Genomic DNA, 24,193 nt, shown 5'->3' on the forward strand with positions numbered 1-24,193 from the left:
CCCCCAACAGCCTTCTATATTTCCACTCAGCTGGGGCCGGTGGAAGGACATCCTGACTCATGGGCGATTCAAGTGGCATCTGAACGAAAAGGACATGGAGATGATTTGCCGTGCCCTGCTGGTGTACTGTGTCAAGCATTACAAAGGGGACGAGAAGATCAAGAGCTTCATTTGGGAGCTTATCACACCTACCAAAGATGGGCAGGCCCAGACCCTCCAGAACCACTCAGGTGAGGTGGCCTGAGAAGCACAACTCTCCTACACTTCCAGCCCTCTTCCCATGTTGGTCCATGTTGCTGTGCTTTGGGGACTTCTCTTTCTCAGGTCTGTTTCAGAATGTTACCTGTGGGAAAGGATGATGATTCTTTCAGTTCCCCCTCAGCGTTATCCCGAGCTACGTGATGTTTTGTTTAAGTACTATTGGGCCCTCCAAAGTTTGCCAGGTGCCAGTCCTGCACGTTTACTTGAGCATCACAGGGGTTCCTCTTCTGATGAGACTCACACCATGTGCTCCATGGTTTGTCTTTGCGTTTCACAGTGCTATCTCCACTCCACCTCTGTCTGCGCCTTTCCTTGTGCTGTGCTTCTCCTTCCTGTGCTTGGCCATAGCTCACCTTCAGGTTTCAGATCAACTTCCTTTTCCCTGACTGTGTTGTAAGTTCCCAGAGTGCACAGGTTATGGTATACCTTTCTTGATCCTCTTGGGATACTTGATAAATTATTACTTCCTGACTGAACAGTCCTGAGGTTTACTAAGTTTGGGACCAGGCACATCTCTTCACCACCATCAATCACTATTTGGTAGATGGAGGAGTGGGGTCTGTTGTCCAGAACCACCACACACAGCCTGGCTGCCTTTTTGCAATCCCAGCCCAGTTCTGTTCTCATGCCCATGTTTATGCTGCCTTGTCTCATCGACCAGCCTTTCTGTTTCAGGGTTGTCTGCTCCAGTCCCCAGAGGGAGGAAGGGGAAGAAGACGAAGAATCAGCTTCTGCTCCCAGAGTTAAAGAATGCAGACTGGCTGGCCACCTGCAACCCCGAGGTGGTCTTGCATGATGATGGCTACAAGAAACATCTCAAACAACACTGCAACAAGTGGGTGTGCCTCCCCCTTTCCCTCCCCTACTAGTAGCTCTACTCACTGTCCAAGTTCTTCGGACCCCTGCAGGAGCACGTGGTGTTCCTGTACTGCCATGCAAGGTTTGGAAAAGCAAGATATGGGGTCTAAGCTGGGTCATGATTCACTAGCTTTAAAGCCTCTCTGATCCCTTTACCAGTATATCTTTTCCACAAAACCTAACCTCTCTGCTAGTGCAGTTTTTACCCCAGAGGATTTTTTTGGCCTGACTCAAAATCCAATTAAGACCCTGGTGATTTCACTGTCTTTTTATTTGCCTCCTTCTTCACGGAGATCACATTAACTTGAGCAGAAGACCAACCTAGTAGCCATCACTCTCAGTCCCTCATGCCAAGTTGCTTCCTCTTCTCAGTTGCTATTGTCATTCGTGGCCTCCAGGTATTTGATAGACATGCATCCGAGATAGTATTCTTATGTCCCTGGGCTGACAGCTGGATGGGGTAGGGAGAGACAGAGGAAAAAATGATAGATAATGAAACTGTTTGTATGAAGTTTAGTTTTGAGGAGTTAAAGCACTCAGCCACTGAAACATTGATATGCTTGCACATGGAAATTGCATCGCTATATAGTGTATCTATTAGAATTAAAAGGACCCTTGAAACCCATCTAATCCAGCTTCCTAGGTCATGCAAGAATTATATCCCTGGCATTCCTGGTAGGTAGTGAGAGGACTTCTGCTTACACATCTCTGATTATAAAGAGTTTAGTACCTTATGAATTAAGAGGTTTTGCTAGGTTTTCCCTTCTTCCCTATAACATCAACCTAATGGTTTTATAGTTGTTTGGGGGTTGGTTGTTTTTTGTTTTGTTTTTCCTTTAACAGATAAAGTCTAGTCCTTTCCCTTCATTCTTCCAAATATTTGAAGATATGTCTCATGCCCAATACTGTAACAAAAACTACTGTACACAAAAGTACAAGCTCTTTAGGGACAGTAGATCTCAGTCTCATACTTAAAGGTCACATGCTGTGGATAATGGAGGCTGATTGGTGCAGGACCCACTATCGTGGTCGCTGTGACTGAATGAGAGTCACTGTGTGGGACACAGAAAGAGGAGGCTGGCTAAGCAAGAGGACCTGTTGATGGCAGCGCTTATGCAGCAGGCTAACTAAGTAGTCTATTATAAATAAACTAGAGGCCCGTTGCACAAAGATTCATGCAATAGGCCTTCCTTCCCCTGGCTGCCGGCACCGGTTTTCCTCCGGCACACGGGACCCAGGCCTTCACTCTGGCCGCCATCTTCAGTCTTCGCTCCAGCCAGAGCCTTCAGTCTTTGCTCCAGCCAGAGCACCACTTCTGTAACTCCCTCCACCCCCCACCCTCTCCCTCATAGCAGGTGCCCCAGCCCACCTGGCTGCTCCGCGCCTGCATATGTGCTGCCCAGAGGCCCAGAGAGGCTGGGGGGCGGGGCCGCCAGCATCTTTGTCAGGTTGATTTGCATATTCACTCCTGATTGGCTGGTGGGCATCGTGGAGTGATGGTCAATTTGCACGTTTCTCTCTTATTAGTGTAGATATTAAGCAACCATTGCTTCTTGAACAAGTTAGACATGATAAAAATAAGGTATTTGGTGAGAAAAATTAATCTGGCAATAATTTGCAAGATACAGAAGTTAAAGCTAGAACTGAATGACCAACTGGAAGGGTTCTGTCATAGTTTAAGTATTGATCATACGGACTTAGATTAGGATGCTAAGTAGAATGGGGAAGAAAAATTAAATAGGAGACACATGACTAAAGAAGAATCCATAGTGTGTGATGAGGAGTACAAAAAGGAGCTAACTCCACGACGATAAGCCTTGACGGAATGAGCAATGACGGAATGAGAATCATTATATTCACTAAGAGATGAAGGGCTCAAGTTTTGCCTTGTTAAGTTAGAGCAGCAACATTTGGCTATTCCATCCACAGCTACAGATGTGGTCTGGAGCACTGAAAACAGGCTGAGCTGGAGAGGTTGACACAGAACTTCCCTCTACACCTAAAGAGATGATCGCAGTATCCCGACAGGGCATCTTCCAGCCTCTGCTGAGCCTTCGGACTTATGGGAGTTTGCCATTTCTCAGCAAGGCTCATTTAATTACCAGATGACTCTAATTAATTGTCCTTCTGTATATTAAATCTAAACTCCGCTGCCTTGAAACTTGAATTTCTTCAGCATAAATGACTATGAGCTCTAGATTGTGGGCTCTCTTAATTAGCAAATTTACTGCCACCCAATATATAAGGGTTAAGACAAGCTCTGGGGTCAGGACTGCCTGGATTTAAATTCTGGCCCCATGGCTGACCAGCAGGTGAATTCTTTAACCTCTGTGTGCCTTTTTTTCACCTAAAAAATGAGATTAACAGTAGTGCCTACCTGTTAGCACTGTTATGAGGATTAAATGAGCTAATACATGCTGGCACACAGTAAATACTAAGTACTCAAAGCATTGTTTGTTATTAGTGGTATAGAATTTAGGGACATGAAATTGTCATCTAAAGAACTTTGAAAAGTTAAAAATCAGCTGCTTCAAATCTAAGCTGTAAGAAGTCAGGACAGTGGTTAGTCATTCGGGGTGGGGGTAGTGACTGGAAGGGGATACCGGGATGCCTGTTGGGAAAATAAATGTTGTGCTTCCTGATCTGGATACTACATGCACATGTGTGATCACTTTGTCAAAATCCCACCAAGCTTTAAGCTTATGCAAAGTGGACTTTTGGGAAGTATATTTCATATCAGCAAAATGTTTTGGGTTTTTTTTTTGTTTGTTTTTTTAAGAAAGAGATGCGGCCCTGGCTGGGTAGTTCTGTTGGTTAGAGCATCATCCTGATAGGGCAAGGTTTAGGGTTCAATCTCCAGTCAGGGCACATATAAGAATCAAGCAATGATTGCATAAATAAGTGGAACAACAAATTGATGTTTCTCTCTGTGTCTTTATTTCTCTCTCAAATCAATAAGTAAAAAATTTTAAAAAATAAAGCAAGAGAATTGAAAGAAAACAATACTTGCCACTGAAATATTAATGGGTTTTGTTTGAGTTCAGATACCAACTGGGAATATCATCTCACTCTGGGAGGAGGTGGCTCTCTAAGAGGAGTTGTCCATCTGTTCACTGAATTGATTTGCTTCTCATATGGAGACCAAGTGAACACTGTTGGCTTTAAATTCTTTTCTCTCATGCGATAGGTACTGCCACATATTAACACCTTGGCTTCTCTTTAGAGAAGTAGGACTAGTTCTCTGTGTCCTGCATCTTCACGAAAGCCTTGCTCTCACTGAGCTAGATCTAAGCAGGCAGGAATTCTGTACCTCAGACACCCTTTTTCTGGTTCTTACTAAGGAGGTTGTCAGCTGCTGCCAGCAAGATGGAAGGATCAGTGATGGTTATCAATTCTTAGAGTACTTATTCTTTGAACTTTTTAAAAACAAAACAAAACAAAAAACCCTCAAAATTATTTGAGTTGATTGACAGCCGAGGTAAGTAATGGCGTACCAAAAAAGTTAGGGTTCTTTCTGATCTAAAAGGTCAATTTGTATATTGCTACCTACAACTTGAGCTACAGTGGCACTTTCTGCCTGCATCTAAGAAATTACGCTTTCTTAGAGGCCTCAACCCATTATTAACATCTTTGGAATAGTTAATACATATATGTGTTAAACAATATTTTTCAAAAGTAAGCTTTCTTCCAACTTCCAATTCCCCTATTTCCCTCTCCAAAGGCAACCACTGTTAACCTAATTCTTCCAGACAGAGATACTCTGCACATGAATTAGCACAGGTGAATGTACAGCCTCCTTTGTCTTCCCTAAAATAGCACACATCTAACATACTGTTTATGCTGTCTTTGTTTTTTAACAACTTATGTAGAGATAAGTTCCTATATCAGAATATATAAATGAGCTTTTATTTTTAACTAGAGTCCTGGTGCACAAAATTCATGCACAGGGAGCTGGAGGGTGTCCCTTAGCCCGGCCTGCACCCTCTCACAATCCGGGAGCACTAGCTCCTAACCACTCGCCTGCCTGCCTGCCTCATCACCACTAACTGCTCGCCTGCCTCATTGCCCCTAACTGCTTGCCTGCCTGATCGCCTCTAACCACTCGCCTGCCTGCCTTCTTGTCCCTAACTGCCTCTGCCTTGGCCCCCGCCACCGCAGCTTCATCGGGAAGTCGTTTGGCTGTCCGGTGTAATTAGCCTGTTACACTTCTATTATTATAGATAGCTAGCCTTTACTCTTGGCTGGTATTGGCAAGTTACGGGTACTCTTCTATACCTCTTTGCAGCTTAGCCATGAATATGAAGCATTTTCTGGAGCGTGGTTGGCTTCTCTGTGCCTACCCTTACTTTCACCATTTTTGCACCAGTGAGCCTTTCCCTCCCTTGACCCCACTGTTACCCTCTGTGCTCTGATTCTTTCTTGGGTTGGTGTCATTTCACAGTTAGACTGCTGTGGGCTCCTCCAGAACAGGGTGAAATTGTTTACTTCCATTATGTACCTCACAGTACCCAGCATGGTGCATGGCACACAGTGTTGCCCAGCAGATACTTCCTTGATTGCCTTGTCTCAAACATGTTTGGTGTGTTCCCCATGGGGCTGGAGTGTGGTCCTTGCAGAATCACAGTGAAAGATGTTACTCTCTGATAGTATTGCCACGAAAGGGACTTTAAAAGGTTCATTTAATGATGTACAAGTGGAACTGTTTGAAAGCAGTGCCATTCACCATGACTTACTCTTCAATAAACTGGTAACCAGCCTCTTGGAAGGCAGCTCTGCCAAAGAAATGATTGAGGCCATAGAAAGGAGTGAGAACTCTTTTAGGGACCAGGAGGAACTGTTTCTGCTGTCCCCCCACCCCACATGGCTCACAGGGTGACTTAACAGATGACTGATGAAATGCATTTTCTTGTGTAAAATGGGATGATCACAATAATGTCTGCCATTGGTACCTAGTGGTTTGTTTTTCTAGTGCTTTCTCATGTGTTACTTCATAGCACTAATATAATGACATTGGAATGCCCAGAATTTCTCTGTCAACTGGGGGTGGCAGTTCATAGGCAGCTCCTGGGTTCTAATGTGTTTGCATTAATGTGTTCACCTTTCATAGGGTACTTTTGCGAGTTCGGATGCTCTACTACCTAAAAGCAGAAATACTGGGAGAAGCAGCTGATAAAGCATTTGAAGGAACTCCCGCCAGGTAAAATGAGTCAACCCTACCTCTCTGAGGTAGGGAGTTGCCATCAATGCCTGTTCCTGGAAATGGCCAATGTGTCCATGTTCCCATCTCACCCATCAGTTACTTAGATGGGAGAGCAGGTAGGTGGAGTAAGGACAGTGCAAGGAGAAAACACTTCCTTAGAAACACAGCTTTCAGTGAAGTTTTACTAGTACGTTAGTTTTTTTTCTCTTTTTTACAGTGTTGTAAAATCTTTTCAGAACTGTCATTTCTCTTAATCATTGTAGAATGAGTGTTAATTACTTTCATATGTTTGATCTGATGGGTATACACCAGAAGTTGTACTCGGAATCCCATTCTTGGCCTTTGAGTGCTTCTCCTTTATTTGCTAATCCTGTCACCTCTGACCTGTTTGATTTCTTGCACCTTGATTTTGTGAAGTAGTTTCTAAAGCTGTAGAATTCTGTGGGAATCTCCCGAGATTTGGGGGAATAAGGCTGTCAGCTCCCAAATCCCACTTGAAGCTGTCAGATGGTCACAGTTTGTAGGTGGGATCGCCAGGCAGCCCCTTTCCCCTGCCCCACACGTGCAGTTGGCTCCAGCCCTGTGCTATGCCCGTGATTTCCAGAAGTCACCAGAAGTGTTGGTATTTGAACTTTGCCTTGAGATGACCTGGGGCCATGGTTTCTTCTTTCTCTTCCTTTCCATTGGGCAATTCTAATGTTTAGTAATCATAGCAGCACTGAAGAAAGAGAAGGATGAAGAACATTGACAGCCCTGTTCACGGACAATTTGCAATCCAGAGCAATCATCACAGTGACTATGGTTACTTGATAGGCTTTCTGTAGTTACTGTAGTCATTTTTAGGAGGAATAGGGAAGTTGAGTATTTGGTAAAAAGGTTCAATTTGTGAGTCATATAGATGCAGCAGAATTCAACCAATCATTTGTATTAGGTGTTACCTGCCACAGGTAATCTATCTGAACTTCCTCATCCCTGTCATTGCTTTCGTAGACATGTAGATAGATGGAAGCTAGGCAGACGTGGAGAGTGCCAGTCCATTCACCACGCTTTTTCCTCCTCTCTGCTTTCCTCAATCCTGGATCTCCCTCGTCCCATTCAGGTTTAATATCTTATTGTAGAGAAGTTGCCATAAGGAATACATAACAGTTCATCCCAGAAAAGTTGTTCAGCGCATGGCACCACACAGGCAGAGCAGTGGGCCCTGCAGGGGAGCCAGATAAGGGGAGCTGCCTGGAAAGGTGGGGCTGGGGACACCATCCTCACAAGGGAGTTGGGCCTGGCAAGGGCCTCAGCCCTGTGTCACAGTAAAATGAGCCTGATTGAATAAGAAACTTCAAATGCAGCAGAGGAACCATCCAGGAGCTGAGAGGTGGGAGAGGAGCCGTGCAGATAGAAGTTCTCTCCCAGGGCAGGACAAATGAAGACAGTGAGCTGAGGATCCATGTGAGCTCTCAGAACGTGGACAGAAACTCAGAGAGGGGCTAATGGTACAGGCCTGCTAATCCCCTCACGTCTACTCCCTAGGACAAGTCATTGTTATTACTTTGGCCAGGAGCAGTGCAATTTGTGGTCATTTTTGACCCTACAGAGCATTAGCAGACCACTGCCACCGATTGTGGCCCATGTCCTCTGAAGGGCTCTCTTCATATCCCTGCATGTTCCAAAGCCCATCATCTTGTTCTCAAATCGAGCTTGAGATCTCTCCATGGTTTGGACACTCATCTCAGCATTTGATCATGTATAAATTCAACCATTTGAGAGGTGTTCTACCTTCAGAGAATGGTACATAGATGGATTTTGCTGTGGTTCTCAGCTGAAGGTGCACATCAGAACTACACTGTGCATGTAGATCCTAAGGCCCCACTCCAGACCGACTGACAGGAGTTTTCCACAAGGTAAGCCAGTCAATCTAGGGTGGAGCCTGGGAGTCAAGTACACATGCAGAGATCGCTCACTGGGAAAGCCCTGTAAGGAACCTTGGCCCACAATTCCTGCATCCTGTTCCTTAGTGTCTAAGCTTGCAACTAGGCATGTGGCTTAATACCAGGGTTTGACCAGTAGCTCTGACGTTGTTTTCTGTCTGTTGAAGGAACTCTGAGTCTGCCCTTTCTTCCACAGGGAGCTGGAAGTGCCTCTGCCCGACATCGACTACGTGGAGATTCCAGTGGACTGGTGGGATGCTGAGGCCGACAAGTCCCTTCTGATTGGCGTATTCAAACATGGTGTGTATTTCAGTGTTCCCCCTTTCCTGAAAACGCCACATTCCTATTGCACGTCTGTCTTAGAAAGTAGAGCCTTACCTCTGCCCTCTCAGAATTTCAACCAGAGGAATGTGGAATCACGAAATTACAGTGAATGTTAGGATCAGTGAGGAACTTCAAGAGAGTGACTTGGCCATAAAGACCTTGTATCTTCCTCACCTAACCTGTCTGTATGCTTGGTCTGGGACTGCCTCATACTCATTTACTCCATTGTCCCAATATTTGGCCTAGTGTCTGGCATGTGGTAGGTGGGGAAAATGTTAAGGTTTTAGCATTTCATTTGTGTATAGAATTCTAAGGTCATTCCAGATATCCTACACATTTCTAGTTTGCCCTACTGGGTATAAAAATTTGAGAATAGAAGTTGGCATGGGTATCTTTTTTTTTTAATGTGGTAAGCAAGAGAGCAAAGGATATTGAGAAGCCTTTGAGTAGCTTTGGAAACTGAAATAAGTGCCCCCTTTTTCACTTCTGACACTGTTCTAAGCACCTACCCTTGCTTTCAGCCAACAGTTAAAATGAATGATGAAGATGCCAGGTGACAGTCACTAATGTGCCTGATACACCTCTTCCCTGCCAGGTGAATTAACTAAAATTTTAAACTGGATAGCAGGGTTTAAAGTGGGAAGAGTTCGGTACACCTAGCTTTTGCTTTCAGCTCTGCCACTTACTAAATGTCTGATCTTGGGCATTTCATAAACACCTACGATCTAATTCCTTATCTATAAGGGGAATTCTATCAAAACAACTAACGTGGAGGGTTGTTTGAAGATTAACTAGAACAATATAGGTAGACTGCCTAGAACAGTGCTTGGTACATAATAGATGCTTGACGTTATTTCACTGTTGCTTATTACCCTGCCTTTGGAAAGTAAACTTTCTAACACATTCCCTATGAGTAGGATTCTTCAACACTTACAGGCTATAACCAGTTGCATTTCCTCCATATCTGCGGGTTTCGCGTTCACCAGTTCAACCAAATTCAGATCAAAAATATTTCCCAAAAATAGTCCCATAAAGTTCCAAAAAGCAAAACTTTGAATTTTCCATATGCCAAACACTACACTGAATCCATGTGACTGAATTGCTGTGTAGGGATACCCTGCTGGAGCCTCTATGCAAATACAGGTTTTATGCAAATAAAATGACGTTTTTTTGTAAGGCACTTAAGCATCTGTGGATTTTGGTATCCTCAGGGGCATCCTGGAACCAATCCTCCCTGGATACTGAAGGATAACTTTACATATTTTAATGAGGCATACCCTCAAAACTTGGATTCTGGTGTTACCAGAGCAGGCTTTAGGAGGTCCGGTGCTGCTGAGGGCTCTTTGTCAAACCACTGGGTTAGGCTATAACAGTGCTGCCACAGGACTCCCTGCTGTTATGGAAATGCCTTTTCTGCACTGGAAGTCAGCTCTGGAGGAGCCACATGTGGCTGTTGGGCACTGGAAATGTGACTAATACAACTGAGCACTGTATTTTTTTAATTTATGTCATTGTAATTAAAATAGCCACGTGTGGCTCCTCTTTTGGACAGTACAGGGCTGGAACTCAGCTCTGAAGAAAGAAGGAGAAGCATGTGACCTCCCTGTTAAGCACAAAGGGCCACAGTGTAACTGAAACTTGGTTTAATCTAATTTTGGAAAGAACCCAAAAGTAGATCAGCTGCTGCAGGCAACCACATCCAGAGCATGTGAGCGTGGTGTGTGCAGGAGCGTCCATTGACGGTGTCTCATCTCAGTAGTGGCTGTGGAGCACATTGCCAACTCCCTGATGGAGCCAGCGTGCTGTCAGGACACACCTGCAGCCCCAGGAGTGTGGCAGACAGATGCACATGCTTCCTCTCCCTCCCCCCACCCAACACACTCACCACAGACATGCGAACGCTGAGGTGAATTATAGCTGAACCTGAAAGAAATGAAGGAAAGCCCCAAATGAAGAGGCCACTCAAGATACCCTACATATTACAGCCAGAGCTGCAAGCTCAGGAGCTGATATGGTAGCAGACCAGGCGGTTTAATACCCACACTGAAACAGGAAGTAAGGCCCTCCAGGGAAGGAGGGCAAGAAATGGCTCTCTGACTGGCCCAGGGAAGCAGTGCTGGAAGTGAGATAAGATCAGATGGAAGATAGAATGAGATTGACATCTAAGGGGTAAAATAAGATATTCCGGGCAAATACTAACAACCAAAACAAAACAAAAACCTGCTATGGCAAAGTCACTAAGCTTTCGTTTTTGGCCTAGCACTACTCAGAGGTGTCTACTTTAGCTCAAGGATCTTCCCAGATAGGAAATCTTAAAGGATCCAGTTAATCTTCAATAAGTATTTTTGTTTTGTTTTTACTTAATAAGGGAAACAAAATGACCATCTAGGGCCCAGGGCAGATTGTGTGAGTTCTGACATGACTTCTGATGTTTCTCATTACTCCTGATCAGGGTACGAGCGGTACAATGCCATGCGAGCAGACCCTGCACTTTGCTTCCTGGAGAAAGTTGGGATGCCAGATGAGAAGTCCCTTTCTGCAGAACAGGGTGTTACGGATGGGACCTCAGACATTCCTGAAAGGTGAGAAGCTCCATGGGCCATCTGTGCCGTAACTAACGTGTCATGCCACGAATCTATGACCCCTTCCACGTATGTCCAGCACACTCAGTCTCCTCCTCACAGAGTGGCATCTCCTTTAGCCTTGCCATGTTGGAGCGGCCCTCCAGAATGGCTGCTTTGGTTCCATCCTCTTACACCTCAGGCCTTTTCTTTGACTTCTAAGCACTTTGAACCAAGTACTGGTTCCTGTCCTACATGGGCTCCCTAAGCTGCTCACCATCCTTGTCTTTTACCTGGTCAGAGGATTCTTGAGGAAGAATTCAGACCTCTCCTACCTGGCAGAAAGCTAAGAAGAGGTACAACAAGTACAGGCTTCCTGCCCTCAGCATTCCTCAGATGAAATTCCAGCATTATTTAAGGATTGCATGGTCTGTGACTAAGGTGGATTTAGGAGCCACACTGCTTGACAGCCATGGTATATAAGCCTTATCCCTGGGTATGCAAAAAAAGTATGGAGGTATCCTCTTTGGCTGGATTTTATTTACTGTTGGCATAACCTCCAAATGTGTAAGTTTATAGGAAAGCTAAATAACCAAAAACTAGTTCTCCAAAATACATGTATATACATTTAAAAAAACATAACATATATGTCTTACTTCGTGTTTGGTGAGCTTTTGACCTGATCTTCTCCCCCAAAGTGGCAGATACTGCTTTTCATTGCCTAGGGCTGTGGCCAAGCCTGGACATGAGGGCGTGGCTCTGTGTGGAGCCCTTCACTATTTCTATGGCAGAGAAAAGAGCGAAATGCATTTTCCATCTGTTCTTATAAGTACCGCGCGCTAACCGATTGCGCCACTGGAGTCCATCTGTTCTTAACCCTTGATTAACACTTTAGCTACCATAACATTCTCTACCCACAGGTGCTTCCTCTAGCAGAAAGTAGATGCAGTCAGAGAGATGTTAACAAATGCCCAGGTGACCAGTGTGGCCATTAGATTCACTGGGTCTGGGAAAACATTGGCTGAGTGAGTGAGGTACCTGGATAAGGCATGAGGTTCATTTTCTTATAGGCTGGCTGTTCTTTCTGTGGTTAAGCAGTGAAGGTAGGAGGTTCTCCTGCCTCCAGGATCTGAGCAGCAAAGATAAGAATATTTGAGACAGGAATACTTCACAGGCAGTTTTAAAAGGAATGATGAAGAACAGATAGACACCAGCAGTAGTTAAGCTCACAAGAGAGAAGACATTAGGCAGCTAACCTAGAGGCAAGTGATTGGTGGTACAGGGGGCAAAATGTCCTTTCTTGGATGTTTCGGCAGAGCTTCCTTTTGAAGCAGTGACTGCTGCCAAGAGAGTGATTCTGTGCGAAGATCATCCTATTGTGATATAGGGGTTGGCACGTCAGGACTGGCTCAGTTTGCACAGCCTTCAGTCTCTAAAGTCTTATTTTATCAAAGCCACAGATCCAGAAAACCCTGGGTGTGTTATGATAGAATCATTGTTGAACAGCTGGCCTCTTAATTGACTGAGTAGATGCTAGAGTCTCGGTCTGACAGGGGGCCTTGCCCATAGAAGTTATAACATTGGAAAGACCCAGATTTTGAGGCCTGTGGGGAAAGTGATCTACTAATATTCCCTTTGCTCTGTGATTTAGGAGGCTTTCTTATAAGCATGCTGGTTGCCAAATAGCTCTTAGGTAGTATATGATGCCTTTGTTTTTTACTTTTATTTAGAAGCAACACGGATAAAGATGACAACACTGAAGACAAACTAGATGGCCTCCAGAAACAAATGGTGAGTCATATGTGCTATATTGGTAATCCCCATGATCTGCCACATGAAGAAAGAAAACCCCATCTTAGCAGTGCTTTGGGGGAACTTGATTGCATTCCATTTTCCCCAACATTTTATTATAAAAATTGTCAACATACAGACTACATTGTACTTTCATTCTAATGAAACTTGATTTTGAGATAACTGTAGATGTTAGGTGTGGTTGTAAGATACAATACAGAGTGATCCCTTGTACCTTTCATATCCATTTCTCCACCGGGGAACATCTTGCAGAACTATAGTACAAGATCACAACTAGGATGCTGACATTGATGGAGTCTTGACATTGTGATAAGCCCATGGCCACAATGTTGCCCTTTTATAGCTACCTCCACTTCCCTCCTGCCTTCACCTCCTTTTAATCCCTGGCAACCACTCTGTTCTCCATTTCTGTAATTTCATCATTTTAAGAACTAGAGGCCCGGTGCACGAAATTCGTGCACTTCAGGGGGGTGTCCCTCAGCCTGGCCTGCCCCCTCTTGCAGTCCGGGAGCCCTGGGGGGATGTCCGACTGACGGCTTAGTCGGACGCATTGCCATAGAGGCGTGAGAGGCTCCCACCACTGCCGCTGTGCTTGCCAGCCATGAGCCCGGCTTCATGGGAGCACACTGACCACCAGGGGGCAGCTCCTGCGTTAAGTGTCTGCCCCCTGGTGGTCAGCGCATATTATAGTGAGCGGTCATTCCACCATTCGGTCATTTGCATATTAGCCTTTTATTATGTAGGATACACTGTAGGTCAGGCCCCCTAGAACCATAAGAAATGCAAAAAATTCACTGTTAACTCATTCTTGAATTACCCCTACTTAAAATCAAATTGCCCCCCCTGTGGGGCGTGTGCTGCACCTTGGGAACCACTGGGCTTGACACTTTTCCTCTCTGAGCTGCATTTCTGAATACATACGCATATACCATGGGAATTGTAATCTCTTCTCCGCCTGTCTCACTGGGTTGTCATGAGGAGATTCTGAGCTAATAAACCTAGAAATGTTTTATCAAGTAAGTGATGTCTAAACGGGAAGGGATTGTTATTTTTTAAGCCCACAGGTACCCTCGCAGGTAGCAGGTGCTGATTAGGGGAGAAGGGCATGATTGTTTCCTGGGACTGTAGCTATGGAAGCTTTGCAGAGGATTCCGCAGGCCTTGGAGGGGCGGGCTCTGGCTAGCAGCCCTGTAGCGGTGGTCATCCCTGGAGACGCTGGCAGGTGGCGGGGCGTTAGGGGGGTGCTCGGGGGTTGACAAGGCCGAAGGGGGAGTAACTGTCAAACCTTCCCACTTGGCGCCATTCTTTTTTTTTTTTTTTTAAATAAATCTTTATTGTTCAGATTATTACAGTTGTTCCTCTTTTTTCCCCCCATAGCTCCCCTCCGCCCAGATCCCACCCCACCCTCTGCCCTTACCCCCCACCCCCACTGTCCTCATCCGTAGGTGTACAATTTTTGTCCAGTCTCTTCCCACACCCCCCACACCCCTTTCCCCCCGAGAATTGTCAGTCCACTCCTTTTCTATGCCCCTTGAATCTATTATATTCACCAGTTTATTCTGTTCATCAGATTTTTTATTCACTTGATTTTTAGATTCACTTGTTGATAGATATGTATTTGTTGTTCATAATTTTTATCTTTACCTTTTTCTTCTTCCTCCTCTTCTTAAAGAATAACCTTCAGCATTTCATATAATACTGGTTTGGTGGTGATGAACTCCTTTAGCTTTTTTTTATCTTTGAAGCTCTTTATCTGACCTTCAATTCTGAATGATAGCTTTGCTGGGTAGAGTAATCTTGGTTGTAGGTTCTTGCTATTCATCACTTGGAATATTTCTTGCCACTCCCACTGGCCTGCATAGTTTCTGTTGAGAAATCAGCTGACAGTCGTATGGGTACTCCCTTGTAGGTAACTAACTGTTTTTCTCTTGCTGCTTTTAATATTCTCTCTTTGTCTTTTGCTCTTGGCATTTTAATTATGATGTGTCTTGGTGTGGTCCTCTTTGGATTCCTCTTGTTTGGGGTTCTCTGCACTTCCTGGACTTGGAAGTCTATTTCTTTCACCAGGTGGGGGAAATTTTCTGTCATTATTTCTTCAAATATGTTTTCAATATCTTGCTCTCTCTCTTCTGGCACCTCCATAATTCGGATGTTGGTACACTTGAACTTGTCCCAGAGGCTTCTTACACTATCTTCATATTTTTTTATTCTTTTTTCTTTTATCTTTTCTGGTTGGGTGTTTTTTGCTTCTTCATATTTCAAATCTTTGACTTAATTCTTGCGATCTTCTAGTCTGCTGTTGGATCTCTGTATATTATTCTTTATTTCAGTCAGTGAATGCTTAATTTCTAGTTGGTCCTTTTTCATATCCTCGAGAGACTCACTAAATTTATCGGCGGTTTCTAGAAAATTCTTGAGTAACCTTATAACTGTGGTTTTGAACTCTATATCCAGTAGTTTGCTTTCCTCCATTTCTTTCATTTGTGACCTGTTTCTTTGTCTCCGCATTTTGGCTTCTTCCCTGTGTCGATAGAGTGGCTTTGTGTGCTAGGTGTCCTATAGGGCCTAGTGGCTCAGCCTCCCCAATTACCTGAGGTGGACACTCTTGGTGTACCCCTTTGTGGGCTGTGTGCACAGTCTTGTTGTAATTAAGCCTTGATTGTTGTTGGTATCCCTGGAAGGAATTGACCTCCAGGCCAATTGGCTGTGAGGATCAGTTGTGTCTACGCTGGGAGAACTTCTGTGCTGGAGACATCCTTATGGGGCAGGACTTGCTTCACTGGGGCTTTGGTGTTCCCTGAGTGTGTCCCTTATGGATCTGAGGAGTTGTAATCTGGATGGTCCCACTCTGATCACTGGGTACACTGGATCTTGGATCTCCAAGGAGGTGCAAATTTAGCTCTGCCTGAGGCCACCCAGCAGGAGCTACGGAGAGATCTGCAGATTCCTCTTCTTTGTTTGGGGTTTGGAGGTGCCCAGATGAGGCCCAGCTGTGAAGCAATGCAAGCTGCTGTGGAACCTTGGAAGTTCTGGGTCTCCCTGATCCAGCTGCAGTTTGTTAGGTAATTTTAGATTGCCAAGGGCCAGGCCATTCATATGCAAAAGCCTCTGGGCACAGCTGGGGTGGGGTTGTAAATTGGGTGGGGCGGCGTCTCAGGGAATCCACAGGGCAGAGCAAACAGCAATGGCTGACCTTCAGCCCTGCCCTAAGAGGCCCCTGGGTCTCAGTGTCCCACGGTAATCGCTGCAAGCACCTCTGAGAGAAAGCTGCCCTCGTGTTACAGCCCGATGCCAGACAGTCCAGTTTCCCCCCATATGAGTCTGGGTCCCCAGAGTCTTGCCCAGAACTGTAGTTCAGAGCAGTCGGGAGCTTGTCTTTCCCTCCCCATTGAGAAAGACAACTGCATCCTCAGTTGCCAGCCCTCTCCGTGCTCACGCGCACCTCCGTACCTCCACACTTTACTTTCACACTTCCTCTGAGTCTCAGTGTGCTTTACTCTTCCCTTCTAGTTGTAGAATTTCCACTCAACCAGCCTTCCTGTGGTTCTGGATGATGTCCGTTTTGTCTTTTAGTTGTAGTTTTGAAGTGGTTGTGCGAGGCAGCAAGTTCAGGTGTTTACCTATGCAGCCATCTTGGTTTCTCCACACCATTCTTTACATTGTACGTGGCTGTTTCACAGCTGTACCTGCTCAGGGCGGGGCTCCAATCTCCTGGAGTGGGGTGGTGTCCGGCCAGGGCGGAGCCAGGCGGTCTAGGAGGGCGGGTTTAGCCATGCCCCCAACGAGGTTCAGCGTACTTCAGCTGGGAGACAGCACTGCTGCTGTCGGGAGGAAGGGTCTGACCCTGGGGAGCCGCTCAGGCCTGCCTCCACCCGGGTCTGGAGTTGTAGGGAGGAGAGGCGTGCCCGGCCCCAGCGGAGGGGGCCTGGCAGCAGCGGGCTTCGGGCCCCGGGTGCCTCAGGGGCGCTGACGGGTGGTCGCTGGCATGCTATTGTTGTGGGCGCCTCTGGCGGGGGTGGCAGGGGAAGAGATCAGGAGTCGGAGGTACGGGCTGCAGCTAACCCCAAGGCTGGGTCTTCTCCCCATCCGGTCAGCCTCCTCGTCCCCCCGGGGGTGCGGGTCTAGGGTAGGGTGTCCATCCGTCCCTCTGGGGGTGCGGGGGCTGTGGTAGGGTGTCCATGCAGGGGGATTGGAAGAGCTCTCCGTGGCCGCTTCCTCTTCCTTCTTTGCAGTCCGGGCTCCTGTCAGGCAGTCTCCTCAGACCCACGGGAACTTGGCTCTGGCCGCCGCCCCCTGCTGCGTGCACAGCCTCCTGCTGGTCTGTCAATATGCAAATTGGTCATTACTGTGACACTGTTAGGACCAATTAGAATATTACCTCTTTATATAAATAGATGTTATATAAATGGAATCATAAACTATGTAACCTCTGGGAATTGGCTTTTATCACAAAGCATAATTTCCTGTAGGTTGTTGTCTGTAATAGTAACTCATTCCTTTTTATTATTGAGGAGTAGTCCATGGTGTGGATGTACCACAGTTTGTTTCACCCTTCATCCATTAAAGGACATTGGTTGATTACAATTTTTGAATATTACAAATGCCTCTGTAAATATTTACGTACAGATTTTGTGTGAACATACATTTTCATTTCTCTGGTATAAATGTCCAGGAGTACAATTGCTAGGTAATATGGTAGTTGCATGTTTAGTTTTTTTAATAAACTACCAAACTTTTTTTCCAGAATGGCTATACCATTTTACATTTCCACCAGCGATGTGTCCTCATCCTCACTAGCTTTTGTACTGTCACTATTTTTTAATTGAGCCATTCTGATAGGTATGTAGGATATCTCATTGTTTTAATTTGCATTTCCCAAGTGACTAATGATGTTTGGCATCTTTTTTATACTTAACTGCCAAATGTATACCTCTTGAGTGAAATGTTTCTTATGTCCTTTGCCCATTTTCTAATTGCATTGTTTCTTTGTCTTACTGTTGATATTGAGAGTTCTTCATATATTCTAGATACTAGTGTTGGCAAATACATAGTTGGCAAATATTTTCTTCCACTAGTAGTTTGTCTTTTTATGCTATTCACATTGTCTTTCACAGAACAAAAGTTTTTTCATTTTGATGAAGTGCAACTTGCCAATATTTTTCTCTTATGGATCACATTTTTAGTGTCAAATCTAAGAACTCTGCCTAGTTGTAGATTTTCTTCTGTGTTTTTTTTTTCTAAAAGTTCTTTAGTTTTACATTTAACTCTGTGATCCATTTTAAGTTCATTTTCATATAAAAGGAGAAAACTAGGTTGAGGTTCATTTTCTTATTGACATCCAATTGCTCTGGCTCTGTTTGTTTTAAAAAGCTATCTTACTTTCATTGAACTGCATTTGCACCTTTGCCAAAAAAATCAGTTGAGCATATTTGTGTGGCTCTGTTTCTGGGTTCTCTGTTTTTTTCCATAGATCTATTTATATATTCCTCCAATAGTATATATATCGATTACTGTAGCTATATAATAAGTTTTAAATTGGGTAGACTGATTCATCTCATTTCTTTTTTTAAATTATTTTAGCTTTTCTTGTTCCTTTGCCTTTCCATGTAAGTTTTAGAATTATCTATATCTACAAAAATTCTTGCTGGAATTTTGATAGGAATTGCATTAAACCCATATCACTTTGGGGAGAATTTACACCTTTACTATATTGAAGCTTACCACATATCTTTTCATTTAGGAGTTAGTTCTAGGAGGCGTTTGTAGATTTTTTGAGATCTTCTACATCAACTAACATGTCATCTGCAAATAGGGGTAGTTATATATTTTTCTTTCTGATCTATATGCCATGTATTTCCTTTTTTTCTTTTCTTTATTGTACTGTCTAAAACTTCCAGCATTGTGTTCAAAAAGAGGGATGAGAGCAGACATCCTTGTGTTGTTCCTGATATTAGGAGGAAGGCATTCAGTTTTTCATCATTAAATATAATGTTCTAGATTTTTTTATAGATGCTCTTTATTGAAGGTGAGGATATTTCCCTGTATTCCTAGTTTTCTTAGAATTTTTATCATGAATGAATGTTGAATTTTGTCACATACATTTTTGTACCAAATAATATGGTCATGCAATTTTTCTTATTTAGCCTATAATATTAGTAGATTACTTTGATTGATTTTCAAATATTGAACCAGCCTTACATTCCTGGATAAACTGGGATAAATGCTACTTAGTAATGGTGGATGATTTTTATTGTTGAGTTCTATTTGTTAATATTTCCTTAAGGATTTTTTCATCTCTATTCATGAGGAATATTGGTCTGTAGTTATCTTGGTACCATCTTTAATCTGGTTTTCATATGAGGGTAATGTTAGCCTCATAAAATGAATTGGATGTTCCTTCCCTCTTATTTTCTGATAGAGGTTGTCTAGAATTGGTATTATTTTATTTATTTATTCATTTATTTATAAAAAATTTTTTATTGATTTCAGAGAGGAAGGGAGTGGGAGAGAGAGATAGAAACATCAATGATTAGAGAGAATCATTGATCGGCTGCCTCCTGCACACTCCACACTGGGAATCGAGCCTGCAACCCAGGTTGAGCCCTGACTGGGAATCGAACCACGATCTTCTGGTTCATAGGTCGATGCTCAACCACTGAGCCATGCCGGCCAGGCTTGGTATTAATTTTTTAAATGTCTAGTAGGATTCTTCAGTGAAGACATCTGGACCTGGAAGCCCTTTTGGGGGAGTTTTTAAATTACAAATCCAGTTGTGAATTTATATTGGTTAAGTTGCAGTTGTTTGTGTTTTTTAAGAAATGGATCTGTTTTATCAGAGTTGTCAAAAATATATGTTGAGTTATTCATAATATTCTCTTATTTTCCTTTCATGTCTGCAGAATTTGTAGTGAAATTCCCTATTTCATTCTTGATATTGGTAATTTGCATCTTTTCTCTTTTTCCCTTACTCATCTTGCTAGAGATTTGTCTGCTTTATCTTTTTAAAGAATCAGCTCTTTGTTTCATTAATTTTCTTTATTTTTTTTTCTGTTTTTAATGTCACTGATTTTTGTTCTTTATTATTCCCTTCCTTCTACTTGCTTTTGTTTTATTTTCCTCTTTTTCTAGATTTTTGGATGGACACTTAGATTACTGATTTGAGACTTGACTGCTTGTTTATTGTATGCATTTAGTGCTATAAATTTTCCTCTCAGCATTGCTTTAGTTATGTCCCACAAATTTTACTGTGTTCTATTTTCGTTCAATTTAATGTATTTCAAAAAAAAATCTCTTGAGACTTCCTTTATGAAACATGGATTATTAGACATGTATTACTTAGTTTCCAAGTGGAGACTTACTCATATCTTTTGGTTTTGGTTTCTAGTTTGGTTCCATTTTGTTCAGAGAACATGATCTGTATTATTTCAGTTTTAAATTTGTTAAGGTTTGTTTTAGGCCCAGGATATGGTCTATTTCGGTATATGCTCCATGGGCACTTGAAAAAAAAAAAGTGCATTGTGCTGTTTTGGGTGGAGTGTTGCATAAATGTGACTTAGATTCTTTTGGTTGGTACTGTTGTTGAGGTCTTCTGTATCCTTACTGGTGTTCTGTCTAGTAGTATCATCAGTTTTTGAGAGCAGAGTCTTAAAGTCTCCAACTGTAATTATGGGTTTGCCTATTTCTCCTTTCAGTTCTGTCAGTTTTTGCTTCATGTATTTTGCAGCTCTGTTGTTTGGTGTATACACGTTTATGATTGTGTGTTCTTGGTGGATTGTCTCTGCTATCATTATATAACGTCCCTCTCTGTCTCAGCTACTCCTGGTTTCCTTTGATTAATGTTTGTATATCTTTTTCTACCTCCTACTTTCAACCTGCCTTTATCATTGTATTTGAAGTGAGTTTCCTACAGACAGCATATAGTTAGGTCATATTTTTTTCATGTATTATGCCAGTCTCTGTCTTCTAGTTGGTGTATTTAGCCATTTACAATCAATGTAGTTATTGATACTGGAAGGTTGAAGTCTGACATTTTATTGTTTCCTCTGCTTTTTGATGCTCTATTTTCTTTTCCCTGCCTCCGTGTGGGTTGCTTGAATGTTTTTTATGATTACTTTTTGATTTATCTATATTTTATTGCTTTTCAGTAGTTATTCTAGATGTTTTATTATCCTATATTATAAAAGCCTAATATGCTAAGTGTCTAGTTGACCTGTCGGCTGTTCAACCAATCAAAGCATAATATGCTAATGATATGCTAAGGTTGCTGAACTGCTTTCTATGACGTGCACTGACCACCAGGGGGCAGACACTCCAACTGGTAGGTTAGGTTGCTGCTGGGGTCTGGCTGATCGGGACTGAGCAAGACAGGCCGGACACACCCTGGAGCCCTCCCACAGTCCCTCCCTAACTGGCCAACCTCCTGCGTTCCTCCCAGGCCTCGATCGTGCACCAGTGGGGTCCCTCGGTTTGGCCTGCACCCTCTCACAATCTGGGACCCCTCAGGAGATGTTGGAGAGCGGTTTTGGTCGATCCCGCAGGCCAGGCCTAGGGACCTCACTGGTGCACAAATTCGTGCACCGGGCCTCAATCATTCTATCTAGAGAAATTCCTTTAGCCATTCTTTGAGTGTATATCTGCTGTGACAGTTCTCTTAGTTTTTCTTCATCTGAGAATGTCTTAATATTCCCTTCATTCCTGAAAGATATTTTTACTGGATATAGGATTCTGGGTTGACAGTGCTTTTTTTTCCAGCTCTTGAAAAATGTTGTGCTACTTCCTTCTGGCTTCCATGGTTTCTGATGAGAAATCCACTGTCATTCAATTTGTTTTTTTCCTATTGGTAAGGCATCTTTTCTCTCTTGCTGCTTTCAAGATTTTTTTGGTATTTTGTTCTTGAAAACAAACTTCTTGAAAACAAACCTGTCCGTTGAGGGTTTTTTGTTGTTGTTTTTTATGGTTATTGTATTTTTCATATCTAAAATTTCCCTTTGGCTCTTTAGATAATTTTTTCTTTGCTGGGACTTTATTTTTTCATTTGTGGTGAAAAACACAAATTTGTGTGTTCAGAATAAATTGTTGATGACTGCTTTAAGTTCTTAAGTCAGATCATTATAAGATCTCTGTCATTTCCGTGTTAGCACCTGCTGATTATCTATTTCTATTCAATTTGAGATCATCTTGGTTCTTGGTATAATAGTGATTTTTTTTTTTTTTTTAGAGAAACCTGGATATTTTGGTTATTTTATTGTGAGACTCGTGATCTTATTGAAAACTTCTGTTTTAGCTGACTACCTCTGACACCTCTCATACAGGGGAATAGTAGGGACTGCACCCCCTTGTTACTACTAGGTGGGAGTAGAGAAGTTCAAGTTCCCACTCAACCCCTGATGACACCCAAGGGGGTTGTTTCTCATTACTATTGGGCAGGAATGGAAGTTCAGCTCTCCGCATGGTCTTTGCTGACACCATGAATGGGGTGGGCACCTCATTACTATCAGAGATGAAAGTCCCACTCCCTGTTGGCTTTTTGAAACCACCCCAGCGTGGGAATGGCATGCCCTGTTAAGCCTGGTGAAGGTGGAGATCTAGATTCCCCACACAGCCTCTGCTGGTATGGGTATCCTGAGCCACTGTTTTTACTTTGTCATTGCACTGGAATGTAGTGGGTATTGACATAACATTTTGTGTGTTTCTAACCTGCCCTTTTCCTGGTCCTTTGCTAGAGCAGGCTTTTATTGGTGGCTCCCCCCGCCCCCCGTCTGTACCATTTGCCTTTTCCAGGTAGCCAGTTTCTTTATTTCCAAATCTAGGATGTAAAAGGCAATAAAGAAAACCCAGAGAACTCACCACTGTGTCATTCCTTAGGTCCGTGATCCCTAGGTGGTCTGCCTTATTCTCTTTGCATAAGAGTTTTCTTATGTTTGTTTTGTGTATAATGTCCAAGTGTTTTAGCTGTACTTAGAGTGAGGAGTGAAGAAATGTGCACCTTCCCAGAAGCATAAGTCTGTATTGCATTTTACAAATGAGTTTCTGGGACTTTGCAGAAGACAACAAAACCTTACCAGGAGTCAGGCACCATTTACTATTTTTTCCCTGGCTTTGAGGAGTGGAGCTAATTTTATGAATTCTGGATCCCAGAGGCTACTGTAGCATTGTCCCCAACTTACTCCATTGCCTAAAGAATCTCTCCTCTTCTCCAGGCCACCACCTAAAAGTTATCAATTCTTTTCTTTTGGTTCTAGTTTAGAGAATGTGTAATATTTACTTTGGCTTCCATCAGCTCTGATTCCTGTAATAGTAGCAATGACATCACTTTTCCCAGAGCAGGAAATAATTATTTTTCGAAGAAGCTATGTTTTCATGTCTCCCTACGGTGAATTGGGGAGTGGTAGATTGAAGCAAATCAGCATGAAGCTTTAGACCCTGGACCTGACGGAAATTGAGTACTGGTCTTGACAATTAAAATCCCAAATTCTGCTATTTTGGTCATAGCTTATTCTGCTACTTATTTTGTCTGGAATTTGGGGTGTGTTTTTCATAGAAAACAACTCTGGTGCCAAAGAAATGAAAGCAATACCTTGTACTTATGTGGAACTTGACTCTTTCCAAAGCACCTTTTCCATTTGTTTCATTTGATTCTCACCCCAACTTTGTAAAGTAAACACTTCAGATATTACTGCCCTCCTTTGAGAGCTGAGCAAATTTAGGCCCAGGAAATTAAAGAACTTGGCCAAATTCTCTCAGCTACTAGATGTTAGAGCTCAACCTAGGTATTCTCTCGATAATCTGGTATTCTCTTTTCCAATTAAGTATTCTTTTCGTAATGAAGAAGGGAGAAAGTATTTCAGCTGTGCATACATCGCCGTCCTCCCGGCAGTGCTTCTGCGGAAAGGCAGCCACCAGACCTCCTCAGGCCAGGCTGGTGAGAGCTGTTCAGTAAAGTTTACCGGCCTAACTGGTCAGTCTTTGATCTTGGAGAGCTTTGGGCACTGAAGGGGTTGCAGCAAAACTGATAAAATAACTTAAGTTTTCTTATAGTAAGGTAAAACTCCTCTGGAACTACATTTTGATTCATTTATAAAATTAATGCCTATATTATTTCTTTTGCTTTTGAAACCTCTAAAACCTGGGCTATAAATACAATATAATCTAAAGCAGATGGAGTGGAGAGTGGCTTCCCCCAGATTTTGAGGTGGGCAGATTATGTAACAGATTAAGCTTGATTTCTAGTCCATGTGCTAAAGTAACAAATGCAG

General features: G+C 43.2%; 1 protein-coding gene across 2 annotated transcripts in view; it reads left to right on the plus strand.

Annotated features, from left to right (window-relative positions):
• Nucleotides 1-24,193, plus strand: part of CHD6 (chromodomain helicase DNA binding protein 6) — a 181,831-nt gene that overhangs the window by 127,228 nt on the left and 30,410 nt on the right. For both annotated transcript variants that reach the window (XM_079785076.1, XM_079785077.1), the window contains 6 exons: nucleotides 31-230; nucleotides 937-1,096; nucleotides 6,227-6,316; nucleotides 8,438-8,541; nucleotides 11,018-11,147; nucleotides 12,857-12,917. In XM_079785076.1, coding sequence (XP_079641202.1) covers nucleotides 31-230; nucleotides 937-1,096; nucleotides 6,227-6,316; nucleotides 8,438-8,541; nucleotides 11,018-11,147; nucleotides 12,857-12,917 — 745 coding nt within the window. The remainder of the gene's footprint in view (nucleotides 1-30; nucleotides 231-936; nucleotides 1,097-6,226; nucleotides 6,317-8,437; nucleotides 8,542-11,017; nucleotides 11,148-12,856; nucleotides 12,918-24,193) is intronic.

This window comes from Cnephaeus nilssonii (assembly GCF_951640355.1).
Source record: "Cnephaeus nilssonii genome assembly, chromosome: 11".
In the NCBI taxonomy this organism is placed as follows: Eukaryota; Metazoa; Chordata; class Mammalia; order Chiroptera; family Vespertilionidae; genus Cnephaeus; species Cnephaeus nilssonii.